This window comes from Acyrthosiphon pisum, chromosome A3, assembly GCF_005508785.2.
Source record: "Acyrthosiphon pisum isolate AL4f chromosome A3, pea_aphid_22Mar2018_4r6ur, whole genome shotgun sequence".
NCBI classification, from domain to species: Eukaryota; Metazoa; Arthropoda; class Insecta; order Hemiptera; family Aphididae; genus Acyrthosiphon; species Acyrthosiphon pisum.
In genome coordinates, this window is record NC_042496.1 from 41,855,313 (window position 1) to 41,871,399 (window position 16,087).

A 16,087-nucleotide genomic window follows, 5' to 3' on the forward strand; every position below is an offset into this window, starting at 1 on the left:
TTGGGTGTTTAAACACCCCCCCCCCCCAATTGACATTTCCCCCCCTAATAAATATATTGTTTATAGGGTTCGGGACTGTTTCCATGTTTCATTGTAGTGGTCGTAGATAAGATTTAATTTGATAAGTTATACATTTGTCTTATGAAATTTTTTTATATGTCTTATCAAACAAAGTTTGAATTTGCATATTTTTACATATTTGTGCATATTTTGCATTTTTTTAACTTAAATTTACATACAATTGTTGGGAAAAATCATGTTTGGATAATATTGAAAAATATTTTTAAAAATATTATGTTTGGTTAGGTACAAATGTACAATAGGCGTTAATTTTGAGATTTGGGAAGTCTAAAACCATACTATTATAAAATTGAATAAGCTTAAAAAAATTTAAAAAATGTTTGGAAGGGCTTTTAAACTTATTAGTGGAGCTTGGCTACAGTTAGCGCTATTTTCGCATATGGTACGTAAGATTGTATACAATTGTAATTGTATAAGTCTCTTTGTGACAAAACTGTATTAAAACTATAATTGACTTCTAGATTGTACGAGGAAATGAAAATCGGTAGATACGTGTTCGTTTATCACGATGTTCGCATATCACGTTATTCGTTATTACTTATTTATTAAACTAGTATTTTTTTAAAAAAAGTTGTTTTATTTCACAATAGTTTAAAAATGTCCAAACCATACATTAATGTCCTCTGTCCATCATATTAATCAATATAGGTAGGTACCTATATTAAAATTAGTAAGCCCGAGTATAAATTATTTTTATCATGTTTATATACCAACTTATTTTTTAGTTTTTTATTACCAAAACTGTAATATGTTTTATGAATTTTTCAAAAATAACATAAAAATGTAGCTGCATAGATTTAAGCATATTTTGACAATTTTGACTGCATATTTCGATAATTTTTAGTACAATAAGTCAAGTCCCGAACCCTAAATGTATTTATATACGAAAACTGTATAAACTTGGTTTTAATCTATACTTAAACACACCCCCCCCCCCCATTTATAATTCTGGCTACGCTACTGAATAATACTAAATATTTTATTTTGTAGTAACTCGTCACTTTAAACCGCTTTTTATTTTTACTTTTAGGTTACGTGCGTGGTAAGGTCTACCAACAAAAAGAGGACCATACCCATAATAGTGCGCACGACCGACATTAACGACAATGCACCGGTGTTTTTGGATACTCCGTACCAAGTATCAGTTCCCGAGGTACGTATCTCGTATAATAATTAATAACGCTTCGTAATATTATTTTTATTTTAATTGTTCAACCCAATTCATTTTTGTGTGTGTTTACAGTTGACAACTGTCGGCACATCTGTGGCAGCTGTGAAAACAGTGGACGCAGACACCGGCGTCAACGCTCTAGTCGAGTACTTAGTGATTCCCGGAAATGTACCGGAAGAAGAGCTCCAAAAAGGCAGAGTCAGCGATGGCGTCAAACACTTCAAGATGAAGTCTTCCAATTCTGGCGAAATAATACTACAGAAAGGCCTGGACTTTGAAAAAGTTCAAAAATACTTCGTAACGATCCAAGCAACGGTACGTGTAAAATTGAATGTTTAAATGTTTAATATTATTATCGTGTATATTATTCAAATCGATTTTTTCGGTGGAAACAAATTTCTTATTTAGTAGCTATATTAGATATTACAATTATATAATCAGTACCCCGCTATAATTATATTTCTTTGCGATGTCGATATTCATAAGCCGAAATCGACTTTTGGAACTGTATCCTCAAACTACGAAACCGTGTAATATTCTTAAAATATAATATTACGTTTATGGTGCGGGGATACGCGATAGGGTTTAATAACGAGGCCAAAGTGGAAATGTCCAATTTAAGCAAGCCGCTCTAGTTACACTGGTATTTTTTTCTTTCTTGCAGACCGGTTATAGATACTATTTTCTTTCTCACATATACGCATTTTATCCGATTTATTATATTATACACCTATACGCTTACACCACTTCCCTTAGCATACGAAACGTATGAGAAGGAGGGATTACACATACCTACACACATCGCCGCGCGTTTCGTACTGCAGACAAACGTCCTACGCCGCGACCACTGGTTTAGATTGCGCGCCTATATTATGTATGCATCATCTCCTACGGATTTCATATTATAGTAATGACTCATCATCAATCCTACACTTGAGATTTCCTATTATTATTATTATTATTATTTTTTTTTTTTTGATGATAGGTACCTTACGCCAAAGAATAATATTAAAATGTAATAATAATAATTGTGTGTTGAAATTAGCCAAAAAATTACGTTGGTGGTTGATAATACAATAATAATTATAATTATAATACCCATGTGCACGCGTATAATGTGTAATACGATTTGTTGACTATGGATAATCATATTTCAAGTCGCGTGCGTTTTTAACACATTTTAGTGTTATAATAACACTAAAATGTGTTCACCAGCCATTTTATGATATCAATATTTTGTACTATTATTTTAAAAATATTTTATTGATCTAAACAATAGAAAATAGTTTACACCTAATACTTTTATATTTATAAAATGTTACTATTCCGTATTTATACACAATAATGACGTGAGCAAGTCATTCTGGTTAGATTATAGTCATACTAATTATTGAGGAGTTAAAATATATCCTAAACGTAGATCTTCAGAGTTTTTCTTTTAGTTCGACCTCGAAGTTATATAGTAATAATTCTATTTCAACACACGTTAAATTTGAGTATTTAACAACTGACATTATTTGTTCTCGTGTCATAAGCCCACTTAGTAATGATATTTATGGTTCACAAACGTTTAACCTTCACTATATTCGACCCCCGTGTTATCACTATCTATACAGTATCTATCAATTGAACAATCAAAACACAATAAACCGCTTCTGCTTTACCCGCCATAACGTACCTATTTTAAATAGGTAATGTAATTTCAAATATAACTATACGATTTTTGACTTTACCATGACCGAATTTTTTGAAAAATTCATACGACGTTTATTATTTCAAAAATATATCCCACGATGTTCATTATAATATGTTTTGAGTGATGGGAACATTCTCGACACTCAATTATAACCCGGCCTGCAGTCGCATTAAACATATACACTTAATAATATGTGATAACTGATATTATATTATATAACTAGTAAGTACCTACCAAACGATTGGATGAAATCATTCGTAAATGTACGCGTCATTCTGCGTGTGTACTTAAAGACTGTGTAATATTATTATATACGTTAAATAATATACAGTTACGGCTTCGAACAATAATATTATAATTAATATTCTATGTTTTTACACGCCGTGTGTCGAATAAATAGAACAGTCGGATGTCGATGAACGGTAGGTGTAGGCATTAAAGTACCTATAGTAGTTGTTTATATTATTATTTGAATATTACACGCATCCAAATATGCACGAGCACACGCGTACACACACGCTACAGCGTACACACTACTCACATTATAGATAGGTACGTATAATATATAGGTACACACCACTGTTGTACATATGGCACATTTATGACAGAACAGCAACGGTTGCAGAGGTCGGACACGTTTTTTAAATGTCTGGATGTGTGAATCGTCCTAGTCGGTGTTTGAATGTTTCGAAATGGATAGGTTTTTTATTTTATTCGGATATTGTTGGTGTGTTTCGTACGCCCTGGGACAGGCGACGGAATTCGACGTCGGCCCCATTTATCTGTACCCTCTGCCGGTCGGTGCCACGTCCCATTTGCCATCGATATATTATATTTTCTCAGCATCGTTGAACGAATGGAATAAAAATGATTTCAGGACCGAGCCAAGAACCCCGAAGACAGACTTACGTCGACTACAACGCTTACTGTGATGGTAAAAGACGAAGACGATCAGGACCCGTCGTTCAATTATCAAGGATGCACGGTTCAGGACGGAGCTTGCATAAATCCGGAATATCACACCACCGTGAGTAACCATTATATTAATATAGTGCATACAACCGCGGTAAATATTATGTAAAGATTTAAACATGATATCGGTGTGAAACAGAATGCATTCGGGTTAATTTAATCCATTATTTTCTGCTCTAAAAATCAAAATGACCAATCCGATATATCAACATAATGTTATACCTATATATAATACTACGCGTACGTACTAGTTGTTTCATTCATGGGAGAGAGTTAAACATTTAACGCTTAACCGGTTTTCCGGTTGCCCGCAGGTTTCATTCGGACTACTATAATCGTAAGCTATATTACATATTATCGTCCGTTTGATAAGTGTGCGTGTTAAAGGGGGGGGGGGGTGAATATAAATGGCATTTTTTATATTTGTGATTTATTATTAAAGTCCGATGATTATGATTTACGACTGTAAACGCAAATACATATGTGCAGAAATCATACAAGTCGTTACAGATGTAAACGTGTTTAAACATTATCCTTAATATTATATCATATTAGTAATTACAATATATCTACTTAAAATGATTAATGTTTTCTATTAAAATAACTCAAAACCTATTTTATTTTCAGTAGAAATTACTTGTAGTTTGTATCAACTTAAAAAGATCCATTAATTTAAATCTAGTCAACAATTTTGAAGTCCATAAGCCTATAATGCATTAAGTGAGGAATGATAGATTGTTGTATATCAAACGATTAAAACATCAAATGGGCTAAATTTTTCAATTCGTCATTGTTGTCTTGTTATAACTTATAAGTTATAATTATGTATTATATTATATCTTTTGTTTAAATTAAAAATAATAATCTGTACTAAATAATTACTTCATGGCCAATAGTGAAATTTTTTTAACAAAGAGCGATTTACTTTTACTTTTATGTACCTATATGGCTGTATTGAAACTTTATTGGGCTTTGTAAAATCACTAATGTTTTACTAAATATTTATATTTTATTCATTAGGTTGCCAGTGGTGTAAATTCTGGAGTCCTTACTATAAGACCAGAAAAAATACAAGCTGTAGACATGGATTCGTTGAATTATCCAATTGAGTATACGTTTATTGATGGGTCTCCTTCATTTTACGCAGAATACTTCACCATCGATCCTCAGTTCGGTACTGTAAAACAAATAAAAGCAGTAGATACTAGTCTGACGAAGAGATTTTCAATAACTGTCAAGGTAAGTTATAAAAATATTATATAGTTGTATAAAAGATTAGTTGTCACAAATGTTCATGATTAAGGCTGAAGAAGAATCGTCCAACCACAGATCAACTACGGCTAAACTGTATATTGAAGTAAAACCTGTCGATATCAATCCGCCCGTTATACATAGTTCTGCTGTTGACGAAGGATACGGATTTGTAGAAGAAAACTCACCTGTTGGTACAAAAGTTTTAGATAAGAACGGACAACCAATCATGTTATCCGTAACTGACGATGATTTGGTAAATATTAAAACTAAAATGTAAAACTAGTTTTTTATGCACACAATAATATGAAAATTAAAATAAATCATTTTAGTTTTGAAATACCGAAATATTTATTATGCTCACGTGTTATTTATAGGGACCAAATGATCCTAAAGTAACTTATATGTTTGAACTGACAACTAATTCTTTTAATGTGGATTCTGATGGAAATATTTATGTAAATGAAGAAAAATTAGACAGAGATCCGCCAAATCCTGGAAAATACCGTTTTCAAGTAAATACAAATTTATATAAATTATATATAATTTGCTCACTCGTCAGTTGCAATTACACAAAAGATTTTTTAATACTATTATGACAAATGTTGTTTTTAGATAGTAGCTAGAGAAGTTAATGGACATGCCGGTAGCATTCCATACCTAATGACAGTGTTCTTGAAAGATGTGAATGATAATCCTCCGCGAATGCCAATGTTGTCTCCAATCACAATCCAAGCTGGAAATTCTAGGCGACAACTTGTCCAAGTACGTTGTGATTTATTATACTAATTGATTTTTATGAATTTTCATTGACTGTCCACATTTTATGCAGATTAAAGCAGTGGACAACGACGAAGGTCAAAACGCTAATGTGTCTTATAGTATATATCACATATCAAACCAAGGCCACAGTAAGTTCCATATTGATCCAATAACTGGCTGGATTGAAACCACTGGTCGAATGATGGCTGGTGATCAGTATAGTATAACTGTCCAAGCTACTGATTCAGGAGGTTTATACACCCAAAGTATTGTCGAAGTTGTTGTAATAGCAGGGCCAAATACTAAATCCCCGGTATTTTCACAAAGTTCATACGAAGTTACTGTTAGTGAAGGATCGCCAATAAACACAACAGTTATCTCTTTGAAAGCCATTGATCCCGAAAATGATCCTGTCACTTACACTATCTTATCAGGGAATGATTTGAGGCAATTTACAATAGGCGAAAAAACTGGGATAGTTGGTGTTATACGAAAATTGGACCGTGAAGAGCTGACCCGTTATCAATTGGTAAGTTTCTCGTTGTCGCCGATTTTAATATTGAGTAAAATGTTATGAAAATCATTTGTATACAGTTAATCAAAGCACAAGACGAAGGAGGGCTTTCGAGTACAACAACATTAAATATTAAAATTAGCGATATTAATGATAAAAATCCGGAATTCATTGGTGCCCCGTATGAGTTTTCGGTGGACGAAGGTTTAGACGGAGCCCCTGTGGGACAAGTTGAAGCTGTAGACGGAGACGAAGGAATAAATGCTTTAGTTCATTATTCGTTGCCGGATGATTTGCCATTTTTAATTGATGTCAATACAGGGCATATACGTACTGCTACAGCCTTGGACTATGAAAAAAACAATGTGAGTAGAAAATATGTATTTTCATTTGGAGTATTGTAGGATTATCGTATTTTATTCAAAAAATAACATACTCGAATCGTAAATATTTTTATAGGAATATAAATTTGTGGTTACCGCAAAAGACGGAGCGCCAGATCCACGTATTGGAACTGCTTCTGTGACTGTTTCGGTTAAAGACGTTGAAGACGAAATTCCACTATTCCATAAGACACTATACGAAGCAAAAGTACCAGAGAATGCGCCCGATTTCCTAGTTACTCAAGTGCACGTGCGTATTTTTTTTTAGAATTCATATTATTTATTATAATTTTTGCAAATTTCAAAAATAACAAATACTTGCAGTATTTTAAATTAATTTGGTCAAATGTATAATTTATGTTAAAAAATCATATTAGGTATACATGATATACTATTTTAATCGTAAATTATATTATGCTTTATTTTAGAATTTATGTTTAATATGTATTGTGTATAATAATTACAGGCCGATGATCCCGATACAGTGAAACGAGTGACTTATGTAATAAAACAAGGACCTTCAGATTTATTTACCATCGATCCGACTACTGGAACGGTTAGAACACTTAGAGGTTTAGATTATGAGAAAGACAGTCAACATACACTAATCATCGGAACATTGGAAAATTCAAATCAAACACCCGGTGCCACAACGAAAGTAATTGTGAATGTTGAAGATCGCAATGATATCCCACCAGTATTTCTAACCATACCTTCGCCTGTAACACTCGACGACGATGTAGCCATTGGAACTAAAGTCACGACTCTTTTAGCTACTGATTCGGACGGAACATCTCCGGGAAATAAGGTAAATTAACAAGGTACTATTTAATCGGATGAATCGTAATAAAAAAATGTTTGTATTTTAGGTCCGGTACGAATTGAGTGGCCGTGGAAAAGCCTTAAAGTATTTTCACATTGACCCTGATCTCGGAGTTTTATACGTGCGCGGTGATCTACAAAAAGAACCCGATAATGAATATCAGGTAAATTAATTGTAACTATTTTTATTAAATTAACATTAATGTAGCAGCTTTCAAAACTTGGTCAATTATATCAACTTATTTGTTAAAAGTATTAAACTTAGGAAATTTTAGTTGAAAATATCTACAAATTATGTTTTTATTGTTTTAACATAATTTCATTCACATTCAACTATTGAGTATCGTGGTCATTTATAAGTAAAAATAAATGCACACGTAATAAGCAAATTATTAAACACTCCTACGACTGCAAGTCACATTTACGACAGATTTATTGCATATGTTACAAATATAACCTAATTATTAATATAAACATATTATTATATCTACTATACAGTAAACAATTGACCACCCACATTGATTAATTTCACAACATTTTTGAATAGGTACATGTTTCCTTATGTACGCACTACGTCTATAATCTAGTTAATTATATTTCTGAAACCATTACAATCGATTAATCATTACTTTTTATCGGGTTGCTGAAATTTAATTATATTAATTAAATCATGAATGTCCATATTATTATCAATTACTTTTTAATAACCACATAATACATAATCCTACTGTTTAGTGGCGTTTACCTATATAATACATTATTATTTTTAAAACTTCTTTTATTCTTTAAAACTAAAATTTAAAATATATATTTTAACATTATACTGTACAACTAAACAAATCAATAAATATTATTCACTGCATCAACACACACATATTATATAATTATTATTTATTGTACAGGTGGATGTAAAAGCTTATGATTTGGGTGAACCTCAGCTCTCGTCAGTGACATCAGTGACAATCTTTGTTCGGCGTGTCACGACTCCAATACCAGAATTGGGAATGGGGTTCTCGGACGATTCGTACTCCGCTCGAGTTTTAGAATCTGCCGTTGTTGGTACTTTAGTTAAAGTTCTGACTGTTGTACACCCAAGACCATCACTACCCCTTCCTCTCGTTTGTACTATAGTTTCCGGAAACTCTGAAGGTAAAGGCATTACAGATGAATATTTAATATAAACAGCTATTATTAATTAATTAAATAATAATGTTAATTTTACCATATTATTAACATTTGCAGTGACACAAATATTATGCTTTTTCTATCGGTTTTAATACCTGTATACATATAGTCCATGATATGAAAACTGGCCTCTGACCGTCACAAAAACCTAGCGTCCATTTTGCCTCAGGGGTCCACAATGTAATTAAATTCATTTTTTTTAAATAAAGTTTTTTCTGTTGGACAGCCACTAAACGTACTGTGTAGGGGATGCAAAAAAAATTCAGGTCTACCGTCTATTGGAATGTTTCAAATATACAATACGCGTGGGTACTGTGACAGCCGCGCAGTTTTAGGTAAACATATAGCTGGTTGAGAACCCATGACAAACGGGTGGGGGTAAGCAGTGCTGGTTGCATACTCGGGGGGCCTGCAGTTTTCATGTCGTGGACTATAGTTTTTTATTCTTACCCATTTTATATAATAATAATATTATTATTGTTTAGATAATCACATTTTTTTTTAGTATAAACATACAAAATTATTTATGATATATTTGATGTGAAAAAAAAAACATGTCATAACACCCGATATTAATTTTGTTTTATTGGTGTGCGTAGATGTATTTACAATAAATGTCACAACTGAGAAAAATTGTGAAGTACGTTTAAAGGAAACTAAATTAGATCACGAACACGCAGAGAGTTATCAACTGAAAATACGTCTCGACACGCTTGCCGGAGTCGTTAACCCGACAAAAAGCACTACTATGGTAAGTAATATGTATACCATAATTATAATATCAATATGTATGTTATTATAATAGCGTACTGCTTAGGTACCTCCTAATATAATATACACATACCTATAATAACAGTGTTGTATATGTCAATAAACTATAATACTCTAATACGCTTAATAGTTAAACGTCCAAGTGATCGACATAAACGACAACGTGCCTACGTTTGTGTATCCGGAAAGCAGCAAACGCTACGCCAAGAACGCATATTATGGAGCAGTATCGGCCGACGAGGAAATAGGCAGTGTGGTGTTGCAGGTGAAAGCGGAGGACTTGGACGGGGGGAAATTGGGTGACGTGAGATACGAGTTGGCCGACGACGACGATCAGAACTCGACGGAAGGTCCTTATTTCGCCGTCGACCCGAAGACCGGAATCGTAAAAACCCTAAGGACGCTGACCGACGTGCTTCCGCGACACTTACCGTTCCGACTTGTGGTCACGGCGCGCGACAATCCGGGGGCCACGAATCCCAGCGACTACAACACGGCTCAAGCGCACGTCGTCGTAAGTGTTAAAAAATAAAATAAATGTTCGAGTTGGCTCGAACCAGCAATCTTCCTTACACCTCCCCTATGGGCAGGATTACACACACCGCGAGTATGACCTATATTTTTCTTTTACAGATAAACGTGATCAAAGACCAACACCGTTTGGTGATGGCCATCGACGGCGCACGTCCGGACATCGTTAAATCGTCCGAAAACAAATTGATAGACGCGATGGAAAAACTCCTGCAGCTGATCGTGGGCGGCGAGAAAGTGTCGGCCAAGCAGTACAGGCGGAGAGACAACCTGACCGTCGAGACCGATCCCAGCTCGACCGATTTCTGGTTTTACGTCGTAGACCCTGCCAGCGAGACGATTTTGGAACGAAATAACACCAAAGTGGCCAGGTAATTAAATAACGGCATGCATGTCTGCAGCTACAGCTATAGCTTACATGGTGTAATACGTGTAGCCGACGACGGCTTACCTAAATTTGCAAAAACGGCGGGCTACAACGACCTAAGTTTCGTGTTTCCACAACCGGTTTGATGTCGTCGATTCACTCTCCGAGAATATAAAACGGTTTCCGCTGTCTGGCTAATAGCGCACGATGACACTGCTGTGCTATTATATACACGCGCGAATAATATTATTATTAATAAACCTCGTTTTAAATTGACGTTTCGTGTTTGGTTTTTTCCAATCGCGCAGGTCAATACTGAACAAAGATTCCGTCGGAAACATTACGACGACGATCGCCGAGAAACTGTCAATTATCGCGTCGGACATCCATTTGCCGCTGCAACAGCAGAACGTCGTCACTCGGACCCACACCGCGGGCGTGACCATCCAATGGACCGTATTCCCGTACACTCTGATCCTCATGGCGGCCCTGATCCTGGTGTTGGGCATCGCCGGCATAATTTACATCTGCGTGTCGTGGTCGAGGTAAGGTCGAACTCCGAGCCACGGGCGATAACGCGCGACGTACACCTATATAATATAATATAATACCTACTGCACGGCGAGCCGCCGCGTTTTCCCACAATATGCCGAGTGTCGCGACGCGGAAAAACGAGACGGTTCGCCCTGCAGAGTACACTATAATAATAATAGTACGACAGTGTAATATAATAATATGTGATAAACGCCTTCGTTGTGCCAGGTACAAGGCGTACAAGGAGCGGATGGCCCGGATGTACGTGACGCAACGGTACGACCCGGTGTTCATCGAGCCGAACATGAAGGAATACGAGGTACAGGTAAGATTTGGGTTAAGACGATGTGCAGGCGACGATCGACTAATACCCTCAATTGACGGTTTTTTTTGCTCAGGTGCTCCAAATGAGCGTACCGGTCGACGACAACGACAGCTACAACGACTTGCAACTGGACTTTAGCCGCAAAAAATCACACGTTCAGTATGGACAACGTCGGGTACATCACCAAAGAGAACGTCGACAGCATCGGTAATAATAATAAATTATTAACATCACATGACAATATAATACTATGCACAAGTGTAGTACAACAACAACTACCTATTGCGTGATCAGAGCTTTCTAACGGAACCGTCTTACAAACGCATGATAAGGCAAATTTGCGTTCAACGGTTCAACAGAATTTAGAGTGAATTCATTATATATATAATCAAATTTAAATGCGAGACCTGTTACAGACCATTATCTATGTGCTTACATTTACTATAATTTTGTACGTTGGTGTTTTTTCTATGTTTTAAATTTTAAGCAAGTTATGAGCATTTTAAAATTATAATATTTAGTTATAAGTCATTTTAAAATTAAAATATAAATAATTCCGATGAGGTTCCCCAGATAGTGTTCTCGCGGATTTAAGTTTGATAATAGCAGGTCAATTCACTCCAATATAAAAAGTTAACAACACAAATTTGGTCCATGTTGCGTGGTGTTCAAAGAGAGAAAAGAATTCATGCCCAGTCTGATCCCCACCACTCAAAGATGAAATTAATCATGTTACTAATATTAATCTAATATAATAATATACTAATAAGACCATAAGCGTTAGCACGAGGTTGCGTACGCAACAACGTGCAGCACCCGTATTTCTTTTTCGAAAGCTGATTGACTGCGGTCACCGATTATTAATGTACCAATTTATAATATGCATACTTGCGCCCGAATCACATGACCCAAATTGTGGGGGGGATGTCGGTTTTTAAAGAATTATAGGCACTCAGCTAATGCGTGTAAAAAAATATATTTTTGGCTATAGTAAATAATAATAGTATATAAGACTTTAAAATTGGTCGTGAAAATTACGCAACGAAAAAAAATGAAAATGCTGCTGAATAAAGACATTTCCTAATATTTTATCTATATCGCGTAATAATATTACTTTACGAAGTTATTGTAATGCCATAATTCTCTAATAAAAATGCGAATTGTACAAAAACTAACATAATTTCGTAGAACAATATTTTGTTGTGACTATACTACTAAAGTGACGACGAGAAAAAAATATAATAAAAGTAAAATAGGAATATAATATAACGTTTGAAAAAATTATTAAAAAAAACTTACGTGAATGATGGTTGACTCTGAGTGAGATAATAAAACGAAATTTTAAATGCGGTGTAAAAAACATGAAAATATCGTTTCGTATGCATTTTCTAATATATCGCAATCCTATAATCTGCAGACGGACACAGTCCTGTGAGCTCGGAAGCGGCGACCACGGCCAGGACGTCGAGTATGGGCCGCGGCATGTCGAACGGCGGTACCAGCACGTTCGGCCGGACGAACATGGCATTCGAACCGTCGGACGACACCGAATCCGCGGCCGCGGCGGCCGTCATCAGTCCCACCAACGACAATGTGACGTTCCGGGAGAAAAAGGAGTTTGGTCGTCCCGCGATGCACAACGGCAACGGGCTGACGACGTTCAACCGGAAGGACGTGGAGGTCACCACCGAACTGTGATCGAACCCCCGCTCACCCGTCGTCCACGCACACAAACGCGTATTTTATATTATATATTATTATTATTACTGTGTACAACTGATATCACATAAAAAATGCGATGTTATTACCGCGTCTAGTCCCCGCGGTCCCAACCCCCACCCACGATACAATTTAAACCCTATCCCCTAAACTGCGGTCACTGTGATAACATCGTTTTTGTACATATTATATAGGTGTATAATATATATTATATTTATGTGTAGATAGATGCTATAGGTATATTTCCCCCCTCCCTATAACTATGTGCAACGAATATTGTTTATTTTATAAACATGTACCTACCCAATTATTATCCGTTATTAGTATATGAAACAATTTACTTTATGCTACGTCGCGGCGTCGATGCGAAAACACCCCACCGGCCATCACCCCGATTTGTAAAATGCAGGTACCGCCCATACATATATCAGCATTACATCATAATGTTATATTGTACGAGGTGATTATTTTATTGAAAACAATCATTATTTCAAAAACTATATAGGTAGGTAGGTAATAATTTTTGAAGACAAAAATGCTACCTACTTACCTATGTTTTTAAATTTTTTATATCGTTATACTTTTCTAAGTTTATTGAACAACAACATACATATTAATTTCTTATTCCGAAACAGAATAGTTTTGTGTAGGTAATTCGATGCATAACAATTGAATTTTGGACGAGTAGCTTATAAATTATAACTTATTATAAGCCTACTCGCCTGGAATTTGATTTTTTATACTACCTATAGAAATATTATACTTCAAATAAAAAATGTATGTTGTCAATTAAAAATGATAAAAAAATTGTTTTTTAACGATTTAAATTTAAAATAAAATAAAACAGCTGCTATCTAGGTAATATTTTTTGAAATAATGAATGTTCTTCAATAAAAAAATCATACAATATATAATACGGGTTAAGATTGAACATTTTGTCAATGATCAAAAATCGGAAGGACTTTAATAAATTCCTGTAAATTCCACCTAATATATAGGTACATATCCAATTCACGATCCAGTGACCTACGTGCGAATGCGTGATAAACGGTAGTAGCAGTATTAATAATAATAAGAGACTATACTAGGGCATGTCGTCACTCGTCAGATAGGTCCGGATGCCGATCGCCCAGGCAATTTACTTGTAGTGTAAGACAAAGAGAGGCGATAGATTTCCTTATAAATTGAAATGATTCGAATGTTCGGTTATTATATGCCTATATTTTAACTGTGCCTAACAACAGTGTTGTATAATATTCGTATCGGGCCATACGATTGTCGGGCATTAAACGAAACGTAATTTGTTGTATGAACAAACGTTTTCTGGTCTGATTGGTACACATATTAATGTATTATATAAACATATTTGGTGCAGTGTGCTGTTATCCTATCACCAGTTTCAAATTGTTGGTACCTATTTTAAAACAACAGTGAACTGACACGTGCATTCTTATCCCACCTATACGTGAAATAGGTGATTACCGGGAGCGCGATTTAATGATCTTTGGACTACGGAATCTATTCGGTTGGTGCACTAATTACGAACTCTTTTACTCGATTTAGAACTTTTTTGGTTTGAAATACGTACCTATCATACAAATTGTACGCAACACACTATATTCATTATAGAAGGTAGTCAGTAAAATTAAATTTCAAACGCGTCGAGAATTTTTAACGTTACAGCTAAAATTAGGAGGGCCATTGGAACGTGAAATTTTCAACTCATTATCTATTGTTTTGTTTAATATATAGACATGTAGGTACTAGGTACCTATGCACCGTGATGTATCTATATTATTATTATTATTAAATTGATACCTATTTTTAATTCCCTGCATACTGTAATCAAATGTTTTGTACTTTTGTAGTTAACTATATTTATTATGTATACAACTATATTATAAACTTACCATAGAATATTCTCCCGTCGTTATTACGGTTTAACGACATGTATAGTTGTACTTATAACTTACCTGTAGGCTGTAACACGAATACACTAGGTATACAGCGAAAACGTACGATTTTTATATACTATAATAATATGAAGCGTAACATTTTGCAGAAAAAAAATATCATTGTAAGACAACTTTTTGAAATTATTGAATATTCTGTACTGAAATAATTAATGACGACTGTTAATTAAGTTAGTTAAGAATTTATGTTATTTTTGATTTAAGTTTCATTAACCAGGTGCGTTCAGTGTAAAAATTAAAAACTAAAAAGATAATTGTATGTCACTCGTGACTAGCCACTACAAATAAAAATTAGTATGATAGTTAAAAATTACGTTGCAAAACGTTGTCCTACAAAAAATCCAACTATTACTAATCATTTATTGCGTTTGAATTGTGTATAACGATGACCTACCACCGTACCTACTCAAACCGTATTTGAATAAATATGATTTACCTATTTAAATTATATTCATCCAGCAATCTAACGTGATATGCAATTCAATAAATTCAAATATTATCAGAACACAAAACTTAGTTTTAGCGTGTTAATTATACATTTATACATAATACATCAACTTATTGAGAAGATAATCTTAAATTTTAAAAATTAAATAAATGAACGCAGCCACAATAATTCCAATCAAATTAGTCATAGGTGATAATTATTTTTTTTTTCAAGTAAAAATATAAAGTTATCAAAATGTATACTTACATGTGTGTAATTTGTATTCTTTTTGATTTGCTCATATAAGATATTTCAGTTTGTCTAATATTATTAAAATAGGTAACACATTGCCATATTTAATTGTTAGGGCAAACGTTGAACGTTTTCCTGAAGCTCAAATTGTGTAATAACTTATTATTAAACTTAAGAAGAAACATAGTAAAATTAAAACCATTTTGTAGTGTAATATAGTAATAATATAACAATTTGTATAATATTATGTTGTTGTAATAATATTACGTTCTTGATTTATTATATTTTTTTATACGATTATTTCAACTTTGTGTACATTTAGTAAAAATATATGTTTGATATATATATGTG

The 16,087-nt window shown here is 34.2% G+C and overlaps 1 protein-coding gene across 1 annotated transcript in view; it reads left to right on the forward strand.

Moving 5' to 3' along the window:
- Positions 1–16,087, forward strand: part of LOC100158791 (cadherin-99C) — a 64,617-nt gene extending 48,530 nt beyond the window's left edge. Inside the window, 21 exon segments of the mRNA XM_008182389.3 lie at positions 1,112–1,234; positions 1,325–1,567; positions 3,826–3,975; positions 4,941–5,159; positions 5,224–5,427; positions 5,549–5,686; positions 5,787–5,936; positions 6,004–6,462; positions 6,528–6,812; positions 6,907–7,080; positions 7,297–7,638; positions 7,700–7,816; positions 8,555–8,801; positions 9,437–9,588; positions 9,739–10,122; positions 10,242–10,510; positions 10,815–11,051; positions 11,269–11,365; positions 11,439–11,507; positions 11,509–11,572; positions 12,783–16,087. Coding sequence (XP_008180611.1) covers positions 1,112–1,234; positions 1,325–1,567; positions 3,826–3,975; positions 4,941–5,159; positions 5,224–5,427; positions 5,549–5,686; positions 5,787–5,936; positions 6,004–6,462; positions 6,528–6,812; positions 6,907–7,080; positions 7,297–7,638; positions 7,700–7,816; positions 8,555–8,801; positions 9,437–9,588; positions 9,739–10,122; positions 10,242–10,510; positions 10,815–11,051; positions 11,269–11,365; positions 11,439–11,507; positions 11,509–11,572; positions 12,783–13,063 — 4,404 coding nt within the window. The 3' untranslated portion in view covers positions 13,064–16,087.